General features: G+C 40.2%; 1 protein-coding gene across 1 annotated transcript in view; it reads left to right on the top strand.

Moving 5' to 3' along the window:
• myo15b (myosin XVB) overlaps positions 1 to 13,580 on the top strand; it is a 43,065-nt gene that overhangs the window by 18,722 nt on the left and 10,763 nt on the right. Inside the window, exons 25-45 of the mRNA XM_047609783.1 lie at positions 3,724 to 3,786; positions 3,875 to 3,932; positions 4,066 to 4,190; positions 4,965 to 5,060; positions 5,152 to 5,387; positions 6,508 to 6,677; positions 6,799 to 6,871; positions 6,969 to 7,151; positions 7,244 to 7,353; positions 8,140 to 8,207; positions 8,473 to 8,545; positions 9,059 to 9,091; positions 9,435 to 9,497; positions 10,349 to 10,440; positions 10,532 to 10,933; positions 11,188 to 11,260; positions 11,356 to 11,466; positions 11,762 to 11,927; positions 12,394 to 12,457; positions 12,580 to 12,856; positions 13,036 to 13,142. Of these exons, the coding sequence (XP_047465739.1) occupies positions 3,724 to 3,786; positions 3,875 to 3,932; positions 4,066 to 4,190; positions 4,965 to 5,060; positions 5,152 to 5,387; positions 6,508 to 6,677; positions 6,799 to 6,871; positions 6,969 to 7,151; positions 7,244 to 7,353; positions 8,140 to 8,207; positions 8,473 to 8,545; positions 9,059 to 9,091; positions 9,435 to 9,497; positions 10,349 to 10,440; positions 10,532 to 10,933; positions 11,188 to 11,260; positions 11,356 to 11,466; positions 11,762 to 11,927; positions 12,394 to 12,457; positions 12,580 to 12,856; positions 13,036 to 13,142 (2,643 nt within the window). The remainder of the gene's footprint in view (positions 1 to 3,723; positions 3,787 to 3,874; positions 3,933 to 4,065; positions 4,191 to 4,964; positions 5,061 to 5,151; positions 5,388 to 6,507; positions 6,678 to 6,798; positions 6,872 to 6,968; positions 7,152 to 7,243; positions 7,354 to 8,139; positions 8,208 to 8,472; positions 8,546 to 9,058; positions 9,092 to 9,434; positions 9,498 to 10,348; positions 10,441 to 10,531; positions 10,934 to 11,187; positions 11,261 to 11,355; positions 11,467 to 11,761; positions 11,928 to 12,393; positions 12,458 to 12,579; positions 12,857 to 13,035; positions 13,143 to 13,580) is intronic.

The following is a 13,580-nucleotide window of genomic DNA, read 5'->3' as shown; positions in this document are numbered from 1 at the left end:
AATTGCAACAAAACGTAATTGTATTGTAACAAACAGTATTGTATTACAAACCAAAAGTATTGAATTGCAGATAGCGACTGCCGAATATTGCATAGTATTGTACACAGTATGGAGTAAGTAATGAATTGCAATAAAAATTATTGTACAACAAACCTCAAGTATTGAATTGCAACAAAAAGTATTGAAAACAGGAACATCAGTGGGTTTTACCCATCAGAAACATGCATGGCCAATGTCTGTTAACAACCAGATACTCACCTGTTGTGGGGGGACACTCTGAATCTGTCCTCTATCTCTAATGAATGGCACTCTTGTTGAGAGCTTTCTTGGGGTGACACCAGGCAGCCAATGAGTGCCTGTTTGCATCTCTAAAACCTTGGGGCTTATATCGTTTTACTTTCATTGTATGTACATCCTACAGTAAGCCATGCTTCCAGGAACACATTACCTAAGATCTAGGAACCTTTGGAGGTACTCAGTGTGTTTTCACCATGGGGACCCATGCGTTCTGGGGAAATATTCTACACAGGGTATTTTGAGCCCCAACTATCTGCTCCATGCATTCACAAATGATCATTACTCTCTGGATTTGAAATAATGAATATTTTACCAAACATCTACAACAATCTACAACAGTTGTAAAGATATTTGATCTCAGTCCTATATATCCTTACTTGTCTATTCTCACTGAATATCTTGTAAAACCAGCATCACATAATTCAGTCATTGCATTATATATCACTACGAAATTGTACATTTTCATTGATATACAGTCATTGACCTGGAATTTAACACCTATATGTATATGGGCTACCTAAGCTACCGCTGTAGTTAAAAGTCTTAAAAGTCTTCAGGTGCCTAAAGACATTTTGTCTGATGTACTGGTCATCGTATCCTCAGGTACTTATTCCTGGGACCCCATTGATAGCCTTCTGACAGGCTGTTTCACTGCCTGGTATGGCAACTTCACCTGCATGGACACGAAGGCCCACCAAGGGTGGTGTGCATGGCCTAGATCATCACTGGTTGGTGTCCAATCTAGATTACACACACTTAACTCCCCACATGCAAACGAAAAATAGACACGCTTCGCCTATCACTCCATGCAAGCTTTTACAGCCTTTTATTAACGTGGTTTTAGATATGCTGTAGGCATTTTCACACATACTGTATTTCTACTATTGTTCTTCTTTCTCTTATTTAGTGGTCTCCTGGTTGTACTGTAAGAAAATATAAAAAATCATTTTTACATGATCCAGTTCATATAATCCAGTTCTTTTCCATCTTTGCTAGGGATTTTCTTCATGAGACTATTTGGGCTCTGAAGGTAAATGCAGAGACAAATGTGACGTAAATTCATGACTAGTTGCTCTGCCTTTAGAATAGAATCTATAGGGCGTATTAATTCTCTGACATTTTTTAGCGTTGGAAACAGTGTCCTCCATAAAATTTCATCTCTTTGCTTTTACTAGCTTTCTTATCTTGCATTAATCATATCACTTTGGCACACGCACACATGCACCCAGAGAGGTACACCACGCACACACACACACACACACACACACACACACACACACACACACACACACACGCACACGCACACGCACACACACATGGATACACACCCTCTTGGACTTCAACCCTCCAGGTGAAATTTGAAGCAACACTGCATCTCTCCTTCCGCCTTCTGAAACCTGTCGCGCAGACTTCTAACTCCACAGCACGCTAACGGGTAGGCTGCTTCTTTTTCTTTTTACCGGCTATGTCAGATGTGAGAATTTAGTTAAGCATATTAGTTTATGTTGCCAGAGATGTTGTTTACACCATGAGGAAAGGACTAAGGCAACAGATGAAACAGTCTTTATCAGGTTTTAAAATAGTGTAAAAACACAGGCTTGGTGTCTCTCTTTTCCTTTTCTTGACTAAATTATTTCACATTTTCTTGTTTTCTTTGTCACTTAAGTTGTAGAACTGTCAGGGTGTTTGGTGTTATTAGTTTATGAGGCTTGGACTATGAACAGAAGCGCTGTTGTCTCCTGCTTACAGGCTGCTTATGTCAGCTTTTCATGCCTTGATACATGCATCATCAGCTCAACTGTTTGTTAAAAATACAATTTGGATGATACAATGTAAATGCTGCCAGTTGACTAATTACTTACTTTATTTACTGTAATGTAGTTTGATCTTATCTTCATTCCTAGCTCAACATGCAGCACGTAACACATAGGACTTTAATCATAAAAGGAGCTGATAATACAAATACAAATATGATTTTGTAGGCAGTATCAAGAAGGTGTGTATTAGTTTGTGGTGTTCACAGGAAACTTGAGTAGTGCCCTGGCTGATACTCTAATCAACTTACGCTCTTACAAACTAGTCCAGCTGTAAGGCCAAATTTAAAAGCTTTGAGTTCTGTGGATAGGAGACTTCTGGGCTCATTATAAGTGATTATGTTAAATAAATGTCTGATTAGACAGAAGTGCAAAATGTCTCTTTTTGCAGGAGGTTTTTCTACTCTTGCCTGGTGATGACTTGTATTTCAGAATATTCCATTTCACTGATGTTAACACCCATGTTAATGAGTCCGATGGAACAGAAATAAAGCACAATAAAGTTACGTCAGTTTTATTCCTGGTAATACTCCATGGTCATGCCCCCTTTTAAAAGTTCTGGTTTGTTTTATTGACTTATACAGCCTGGCTTAAGTACATGGACCTCTATGGAGAAGATTTTCATGGAACCAGGTTCGATGATCCATGAATATTTGTACCAAATTTAATAATAATGCGTCCAGTTGTTAAGATATTTCAGTCTGGAATAATCACTGAAATCCTCAGAGCTTAGGTGGTAAGGTGGATAACAGTGCAAACAAATAAGCTACTCATGATTACAGCCAAATACTAATTTCAAACTGAAAAAATGAAGACATTATTAAATTATTATGCTATTGATCTAAAAGACGGTTGTGAGCCAATAGCCAATCTGCTCTGATTTGTGATCCATTTGTTTGCTTTGGGATGTTGACACACTGTAAATCCTCTCATGTGGACATAGAGAAGGGTTGGGCTGCCTGTGTGGTTACAGATACCCATTCTTCTGAATTATTTGATTACTGAAGTGAGAGCAAAATATTTGAGAACAGTATTTACAGCATGAGTATGGGTGCACACCCATATTTAATCTGTTGTGCATACCACACAATAGTTAAGAACTTATTTAACTGTCACCTGTATCCAGCAGGATCAAGGGCTGGATAAACAACTGGAATATGGAACAAAAATGTACAAATACTGTAGTGATTTGGAAAGACAGATATTTGTCTGTCATAACTTTGATCATACTTGAGTGATGTTGTCCTGTCCCATAGAGGCACTTCCCTTCTGTAAGTTGTAAACCTGATAATAAACATATTTTCTGGACTCTTGGACCTGTGTGGCTCATGGAACAAGGCGGGGCAATGGGACTGAGGGTGTTACCCATGTATGTATATAACAGGACTTGAATCCAAGAATAGATCTGACTGAACACACTCCTGAGGAGAGATGAGGTAGTGTTGAGTGTGCAGTACCTGTTGTACAATGATAACTCACCTGAGGATTTTGTAACTGCACTGGCCATAAGCTTGAATTGAGGTAATCTCAATCAAGGACTTCAGCGGTAGTTAAAGTGATTGTGTTTGCAGTTGGACGACTGATTAACTGACTGTGTGTGTGTCAATTTCAGGAGTTTCAAGAGAAGAACAAAGTAAAAACAGTGGTTAAGACTAGGTCCGTCTCACCGGAGATGGTAAGGAAATAAAGGGACTTGTCTCATGCTGTGTCACTGAAAAGAATCTCTGTTGTTCGTCGCTGTAATAATTTTGTTTTCTTGTTAGGACGTGGGAATGCTGGAGATCCCTGCTGAGCTGTCTGCTAGACTTCGCAGTGCAGCAGGTAAGATTCAAAAGCTTAGCTAGAGAATTGATATAACTCCACCACAATATTTGTTAAACAGAGAGGATTTTGTTTTTTAAGGATCTATTAATCCAATTAAACTTGTTATTGTGGTTCTGTCCCTGTCCACCAGGGCGGCAGCATGCATCAGGGGTCACAGAGGTTGCACCTCCACAGGTGAAGGCGGACCACAGGCTTGCTCTGCCTCTGGATATTGACAGACACCCATTCTCTCGTTATGCCAACTCCATGTTAAAGGTGAGCAAAACTGGTGCAAAGTTGCTCACACAATTGGGTTTGTTTCAGGGAACATTCCTGGAGTCCTGTCCAGACCTTAGCCATAACCACTAATTATCTATGTATTCGTCAGTAATGATTGCCAAAAGTGGCAGAAGGCAGTTTCAAATGATCTTCTATTAAATTCTGCATGGTTTGAATTCTCTACAGAAAAAAAGTTGTAGTTGATTTTTCTCATCAAGGGGGTTATGGCAAGGGGGATGTGTGGTCTTCCTCCTGTGGTCTCCATACAAAGTCCAAGTGTGTCATAAGGTGCGCCATGATCTTAGTTTTTATGATAGATTGTCCAATGTGGAATGTGGAATTGCATAATTGTAGTTTGCCTCCTCACTGTGGACTACATTTTCATAGTCTTGTCAGTCAACATCACTACTGTGTTAGAGGAGAGGTTCTTAAGTTTGTCTACCAGGCTACAGGGCATTACGATATGGCTTATTGAGTCTAGATTGATGACAAAAGAGGTCTGAATACCTTCTATTGACTTATTAGGAGGTCAGTATCTTTGAAAGAGCACACTATTGCTATTTACTGTTTATTTACTGTTTAGGTTTGTGGGGACTCCTTCTATCACTATAATATTTTTATTTTATATTATAGAACAGATCAAAAGTTGTCGTTTTTTTTAAGAAAAATGCTTGAAAAAAAGTTTGTTCTTGGTGGAGGGTCTGACCAATAGATTAAAAATATGGATTTATTTTCTGTCTTCCTGTTTCTTCATGTCATGTTCCTCCTCAGGACACATGGTGCCAGCCTCAAGAACAACCCCTTCAGAGACCCCTCACCGATCTGGACCATGAAGATGCCAGAACTGCCCTTGAGATTTACAAACTGGTAGGATGAATTGGATGTGAATGATTCTTGTATATAACGTTAGATTGACCACTTCTCTCTAAAATGGGTTTTTCAAACCTTGTCTCCACAGATCTTGAGGTTTACCGGAGAGTCAGACCTCAATACCTGGCAGGAGCAGATGTTGGGGAACTACATCGTGGAGAAGGGCCTGAGCCAGCCAGACTTAAGGGACGAGATCCTGGCCCAGTTGGTTTACCATTCATGGGACTTGGGAGAGGTGCAGAAAAGTCTGAGAAGCTGGCTGCTGTTGTCCTGCTGCCTCAGTGCCTTCACACCGTCACCAACGCTGGACAAACCCCTGCTCAAGTAAATGCTAGTCCCCTGTAATCACTCCATGGCTAACAACCAATGTCAACTTTCATTGACTTTAACAGATTTTCTGGTAGAGATTTTTGTTGTTTTTTGGTGATGGCTGTTGTTGAAAATCATAAACCTTCAAATGTCCTATTAAATTTCCAACAGGACTCATACAAAATATTATACAACACAAGAACAGCTTGCAATAGACTTGCAATACATAGTGTTATAAGAAAGTAAATATCTAGTCATATTTTAATAGCCTATGATATTGATTTAAAAATAATTTAATGAAAAATGCAGGTCTGATACAGATAAAATAAAACACAGAAATAATAATACACAAGTTAAAAGTTGAATTAGACGTAAGTGAAGTTAGCCTCTGTTTAAAACAAAATGTAGTTTTACCAATGACTCATACATGTACAATCATGAGTACACTAACTAAAGATAGTCAAGCAGTGTTTCTAGCTATGTGTGAAAACGTTTCTTGACATCTTTGTAGGGAAACTGTGTCTATGTATAAGGCACAAACCACTGTTATTTCTCACTACAGTGAGTTTATACTCAGTTAACATGTTAGAATCAGTGGCTTTGTTTAATTTGGTGGAGACCTCATGTGTTAGCTTGCTTGCCAAAATGATACAACAGGAAATTCTGCCTATTTTGCTCTCCACATAGATTGTTTACCTGAATGCAACCAAAGCCCTGTCAAACAAAAAAAGAAATCTTGCCCCCTACCTACAGATTCTGAATACAATATGTTAATATCTGTTTATACCCGTTCATTTTATTACACAGGATAAGATGTTTCAATCCCTTGTGCCAAGATCCGAGGCAAAACACATTTAGAAGCCCTGTCTAACTGAAAAACCAACCAGCAGGCTAGCAGTCAGCTACAAATTATGAACAACAACAAGAAGAGACCAGTTAACTAGCCTAGTCAACAGCAGTATGCCCACATAATCCCGTCCCCCAGTATGAGTGAGAAATGCCAGCATTTCTAGCAACCAACAAGAAGAGATTAGTCTTACCTTTACACTGGTCAATTTGACAAAAGCTTAAGTGGCAGGAGGAAAGGTGTAATGTCTGAAAAACACTTAAAGTTACTCACCCTATTTCCTTGCAGGTATGTATCTGACCGTGGTCCAGGGGAGTATCGTTCACTGTGCCAACACAAACTACTTACATCTCTGCAGCTCCCATCTCCCGCCACCCGTGTCTACCCACCCACCCAGCTGGAGTGGACCTCCAACCAAAGGAAGGGAACCATGCTGCTAGATATACACACCTTCAATGGTGAGACTGACTGGAACATTTCCAAACTTGCGTTGAAACTGGACAAGTTTGGGTAATGGCATTGCAAATACTGTATAGCAACTATCATAAACCAATAACACAATCTGCCATTTTATCTTAGATGAGAAACTGACATCTGAGGTGGAGTCATGGACAACAGGAGAGCAGCTGGCCTCATGGCTTCTTCATTACCGGTACTCATCTAGTTCTGAACTTTTTTTGACATTATTTATTTACACATGTATATCCTCCATAAATTTGTTATTCCACTTTTTTATTCGTGTGCTATAGAGGTGTGTCAGAGGCAACACAGGGTTGGTCGGTGTCTCTTGTGACTGATGAAGGCTGGGTGGATCTGGCTGGATCGGACTTTGTCATGGATCTGTTGGCTGAAGCCGAAGCTGAAGTGTTGCCGCCACCAGGGACTCACTCACCTTTGAACTCTGACTACTTATTCAGCAACCAAGGGGGCAGGTAAAACAGTGAGCTAGTGTCTAGTTTTTGGGGACAGGCCTTGAAAAGCCTTGGCTACTAGTATGACATCTCTGTGTCTGTTTCCTCTTCAGAATGCTGAATTCAGGTATGAATGACTTCATCCCACCAGCACCTTTCATGCAAGCTCCTAGGCCGCCTCCTTTTGAAGAACAGCCCTGGGGAAGAGATTATCCACAAGAAGGTAAGTGTTTCTGACACACAAATAGGTGATTTTGCATCTGTCAGTTAGAAAAGCAAGTGACACCTGCCAACTTGTCAACATCAAGAGATGAACAGGCACCCCACAGCTGTTTTTCTCTCTATCACTGGCCATCATTGGTCAGTGAATCTCATCTTTCATGCCAGAGCTGTCCTTACAGTTTTTCTCCACATCTGAATCGACCAAAACGTTATAACTTTAAATCATTATAGTAACACTTTTACTTTTACTCTGTTCTGTTGTCTTTAAGGTCATCTAACTGAGACTTTTTTGAACTCTGGCACAAAAGTAATCAAGTAAAATTGCATTGTCTTAAAGAAAAAAGATGGTTTATTAACCACTTTTTTCTACTGATGAAGTCTTTAAAATTTTAACTGAAAGGACACAGGCCTTAAATGACTCCTTGCATCATTAACTGGTCCAAGTGATGAACATCTAGCCTAGTTCCCCACATCTTTAGACTTTCTTGTCAAGATTTCTCAGTGTCTGTCAGCTTAGCTACATAGACTGCTAGCCTGGGAGGTACAGTCATGAAAAATAGCTTTAGATAACTAGGAAAATTAGGACTGACACACAATATTGTTAAGGTAACAGAAAAATATCAACTTGCAACATTTGTAATTTACTTTTTGGGGACTGGGTCATGGGCTATGACAACCATTGACATATCTCGTCAACTTCTATGTTATGTTAATATCTTCAGTCTTCAGTGTCAATAAAGTACATTTTGGTCCAGAGCTCAATAACAAACAATGTACTTCCCCACAGGACGTGGTCGACAGATGGATGCCTATGTTGATGACCTTTATGCTCCTGTACGTGACAATGGACCTCCGGTTAGTGCTGTCAACAATTTATCCTATTATTTGAACTGTAAGTAAAGTAAATTTATATGTGCCTGATGCTAATTGTACTGTTGAGTGCATTGAGATGCTCACTGTGCTGCGGTGGATTGTGTATCACTGGCTGTATTTTGTTACAGAGTCACTGAAACGGCTGTGTGTCCTATTTACCAGCAACTGCACTCCTGTGTGCTGCTGCTCTGTTTCTCAAAATGTAATGTATGACTCATTCATTTCATGTGTGTGTGCATGTGTGAAGAACATGGACAGAGTGACCATGCTGAATCGTCGGATGAGAGGTGGAGGCGGGATTGGACCCATGTATGGAGCTGGTAGGAAAACTGTCCATCTACGTAATACAACACATACAATTGTGACTATGTAGTTGCATTGTAAAAACATTTTTGGTGAATTCAGTAAATTATTGAGTGTAGTAGTTGGTCTTGATTTTAGACATTGAGTTTTATGATGAATCACAGATTAAGATCCAAAATTATTAAGGTTAACTGACTTTCACTGCAATAAGCTTGACTGGTTGGCACAATTAAAAGTGCTGATAATGTGGGTTCCTAAGGCCCAACATCCAAGAATGACTGCTGTTAGACAGTGTAAATCCAATAACTGCAAATCACCTAATTTATAATATATTAAAAATACACACCAAAGAATACAACACAAAGACAAAATTATTTGTTGGAGAATAACAATGTATTGTACACTGAGCACTTCTTGTCTATTCCATTTGTAGTATCAAAATTTATGTTTAAATTATAGGATTTTAGCTTTTCGGGTCTCATGTGGAGTTTTTGTAAATCTAAATGCAAACTACACATTTTATTTTTTAGGTATGCCTATGACTATGCCAACCTATCCCATGGGTAAGTAATAAGGTTCAAACATGTCCTTTTTTCTGTTTTTCTGTTTTAGTTGGTTTGATTGTGATTGTGTTATTTATTTTATCAACTACGCTGGACCACATGATCTCAACAGACTGAAAAACAGAATATTATTTAGAAGATGCCACAAAGCATCATTGTTACTTAAAAATGTCATTAATTTATTAATTTAACCTTTTTTCAATTTTTGGTGACAAGAATATTTAGGTTAGCATCAAACTCTTAGACGTGCTTATTCATTGTGTATTTTGTGATGAAAATTAAGTGGCATAGTCTTTAATTCTTTCTAATCCCTACAATAATGTCTGGTTTATTGTATGTGTAGGAATGCCTGCCGCCCCGGCAGTGCCCAGCTATGGTGTAGCTCCCATGATGCCAGCCATGCAAGGTAATCCCCACACAGACCTTTCATCATGTTAGTTCTTGAATCTTAAATCTTAATTAGTTCACTTCACTTCACTTCACTTCACTTCACTTCACTTCACTTCACTTCACTTCAGTGTACATGTATAATCTAATTAAGACACAAATACAAGATATAGCTGATGCATGTTTTGTGACTGTTTGATGAATAAATAAATATAAATAAAGCTGTTAGTGACAGCAGTTGTTTTATCACAGTTGATTGAATGGAGAGGGAGAAAGGGACACACAGCTCTTAACATGCTATACAGTAGTAGAAGTAGTAATAGAGAGTAAATTAGAGCAGAGATTATAAGCAGTAGTAGTAATAAACGACAATAACCAGAAAGAGGACAGGTGACTATGGAAACTGGCTTGAAGAATACTACTGGACTGGTTAGCAGCAGAGAAATGACCTGTCCAAAATCATACCATAGAAGTTTTTATGTGAACTTGATGCATTATATTTTTCTGTAAGAATGGTAAATGGTCTTGTATTGGTATTGCACCTTTCTACAGTTACACATCTACCCACTTGTGCACACAACTGCACGCTCATTGACACACCAGTGCCAATGGTTGGTCAGGGAGTTGGTCAGGGAGCGACAGGGAGTGTTCAGTAACTTGCTCAAAGGCATTTCAGGCATGCGGTCCATGTACAGGGGCTCGAACCACTAATCGCCTCTAATCTGCTCTATCTACTGAACTATGGAAGAAAGATGCAGAGACAGTGACATCATTCTGTTGAGAACATGTTATATGTAGTCAATCAGAAAACATAGTTCTTTTGTTACTTATTTAAATGTGTCTAACAGTTTGTCATAACTGACCCTACAGGCATGATGGTGCCTCAGATTCCTGCTCCAGATCCCGTCCAGCAAGCGGCAGCGACACAGCAGGCTCTTGTGAACCAGCAAGCTATTCTCATGGTCAGGACCAAGTGTCTACTATCTGACCCTCTACCCATGTGTTGATTTTTCTCCGTCCTCACACTAAGTCTTTTCCCATCTGTATGCTCAGGCCCAACAGATGACCCTGCAGGCTGTGAATCTGGCCCAGCAGCAAAGCCAAGAGCAGCAGAGGAAGCTGGAGCAGCAGAAGAAGGAGGAGGAGAGGAAGCTGGAGCAACAGAAGAGGGAGGAGGAGAGGAAGAGAGAGCGAGAGAAGAAGCAGGAGGAGGAGAGGCAGAGAGAGCGAGAGAGGAAGCTGGAGGAGGACAGGAGGAGAGAGCGAGAGAGGAGGGAAGAGGAGGCGAAGAAGAGAGCGCAAGAGAGAAAGCAGGAGGAGGAGAGGCAGCGGAGACGTAAGTCGTCACGTCGTTCCAGACGCTCACGCTCGCCCTCCCCAGAATCTCCCTCACGTTCACCCGTACGAAACAAAGCATCTACATCTAAAAGCTCCTCCAGGAAATCTCCGACAGAGGTAATTTTGTGTATGATATAGTTTATATCATCATAAAATTAAGACTATGCATGTCCTTGAGCAGCATTTAAGAAAAGCTTATGCAAACTGGGCAGGAAAAGTCAAAAGTTAATCCACTTATAATCTTCAAGTAGAAATGTATCGGGCCACCTGTATCTAACATAGAGGTTGACTACTTTGAGAAGTTTGCTGATGAATCATTTCACACTTTTATCACTGAGTGTGTTTACTCTTCATATCTGCTCCTTTGACAGTCGGAGAGTGATTTGCCAGATCCAGAGGATCTGCAGTCCGTCAGAGAGAAGAAGGACTACTTCCAGAAGATTGGTAAGCGTAGCATATGAGCACTTATTGTGTTTATGAGTATTATTTAGCTTAAGCCATCATTTTGTTAGTCCTCATCATCTTTCTCTGATCCCAAGGTAAATCCAAATCCTCAAAGTCACGTCATGGGCACTCCAGCCCACCCAGACAGCCGCCCTCCCCTCCACCACGCCAAGAGTCGCCCCCACCTGTAGCGCCTAAGCCCAAGAGTAAGAAAAAGAGAAAAGAAAGAGTTTTCATGGTATTAGTGGTGCCCACCAACAAGTTAAGGAAATGGCAGATGAAGCTCTCAGCTGTCATCATATCTCTTGGATGTTTTTCAAATTTTCAACCTGATCTTATAAATAAGTCGGGAGGAAATTCTAGGTAATCACTGGTAACTCCAGGCTTGGAGAGGTTGGATTTGTTGGCACATGATGGACCAGCAGCATAGTAGGTAGTAGTGAGTACTGGAAATGAATTTAGCCTTAAATACAGTTTCTGTATTCTTCTTTTCTCCCCAAGCAAAGCGTAACAAAACACGAGTACGTTCAGAATCACCACGTCCTCAAGAAAGACCTTCCCCAATACCTCTTGTTGAACGGCCTGAACCTACATCCAACATTCGCGAAATCATCAAACAGTTTAACAGCCGACCCCAACCAGAACCCAAACCCTTCGAGCCTGTCAGGTAAGTTACACTCTTATTCTCTGTGTACTGAACATTTTCTTTTTGCTTTGTTGTACAGCCATTATACTATACAATCATATACATAAATCCTGAAATGAAAAAGATGTGAAAAAAGCATTTAGGGTAATTTCTGTTTACTGACCTGGTCAGGATATTTGGGTGTCAGAAAGAAGTGATCAGTTATCAAGAAACTGCAACTATTCTTCAGTAGTCTTTCACTGAGAGTTTTTATTTTATTTTATTGCTTGTGTGTTCTCACATGCAAGATTGGAAGTGACAAGTCAGTTGAATTGAGTTTGGTGAAGTAAAGATTGTTTTCTGAACAGATAAGACCAAAATTAAGCTTTATTATTATTTGTCAACCAGTATAATAAATCAAAATGAGGAATAAATTGATCTAACAGAGGCCTCATTCACTACTAACATCTGCAATTTTAGTGATACACTGTTTTCATCCTCTTCTCAGACCTGGAAAACCATTTATAAAGAAGAGTAACCCGAAAGAGGAAGCTCTGGCCAAACTCAGAAAGGTCAGAACTCCCTGGAGTTCAGCAAATACAATTGCTACTACAACTAATTGAAACTCTGCATAATAGAAGAGCATTTTGTGTTTATGTTGTCTATCTCATTTTGCTGTCTGTCCTGTATGCAGAAACAATCGGCACCTCCAGATAAAGCAGGCTCTCCACCGAACCCTCCTCCCTCCGGCGCAGGGCCCAGAGTCATCTCCGAGGACATGAAACAGAAGCAGCTGCCCTTGGTGGATCTGTTTAGCTCCCAACGCACACAGCAGCCTCCTCCTCCTCCTCCCCCTCCTCCTCCTCCTCCACCTCCTCCTGCCCCTGAAGTCCCACCACCTCCTGTGCCGTCACCACCCCCCCCACTTGAGGACATACCTGAACCGCCGCCCATGACTGCTCCTTCTCTCAGTGGGTGTCACAGGCCTCGTGTTTTACACATTCTCATATTCATTGTCATGTTCACAAGCATTAAAAGATTATATTACATGTCATCTCTGGAACGGTAAATTTGATTTTATGTCATCAAGCCTTATCTGATTGGAAAACATTTACATCTGCTTTCTTCACCTAACGCTTATTAATTACAGATACAATGCCAGATGACGAAAACATCCGGTCCCAGTTCCACCGCTTCTCTGCCGGGGTTTACTTCTCTTACTACAACATGCCTGGAAAACTGTACATGAGAAAGGAAGTAAGGTCCACACACAGACGAACATAATTCACTTCCTGTATAATAAACAGGTCCAATGACTACGTTACTTACTGTCAAGAAATCACAGTAGACTTTCACCAGCCCAGCACTTTTGGTGTCTTTCAGCGTTATTGCTGTCAGCTTTATATTGTATTTAAGATGGACAGCTCACAAGATTTTCTGTAGTCCAGAAAATTTATTTGGTGAAAAAAAAAAATGACATATTGGGAAAGTGGGATTAAGATTCCATAAAGATCAGGCTGGTTATCTCATCTAAAGCCTGAGTAATCAAATCCATGTTGGATATCGCTTTGTTACCCAAAGTCTACTCTTACTTAGTCTAGAATTTTTAGGTTTGGTCCGTCACTAATAAGGACAAAAACAACCATCCACTCGACAGTTAAACATACATTTAAACATACATTCTGTCTGCCTTTG

Source organism: Mugil cephalus, chromosome 16, assembly GCF_022458985.1.
Source record: "Mugil cephalus isolate CIBA_MC_2020 chromosome 16, CIBA_Mcephalus_1.1, whole genome shotgun sequence".
NCBI classification, from domain to species: Eukaryota; Metazoa; Chordata; class Actinopteri; order Mugiliformes; family Mugilidae; genus Mugil; species Mugil cephalus.
This window is presented reverse-complemented; position numbering and strand designations above follow the sequence as displayed.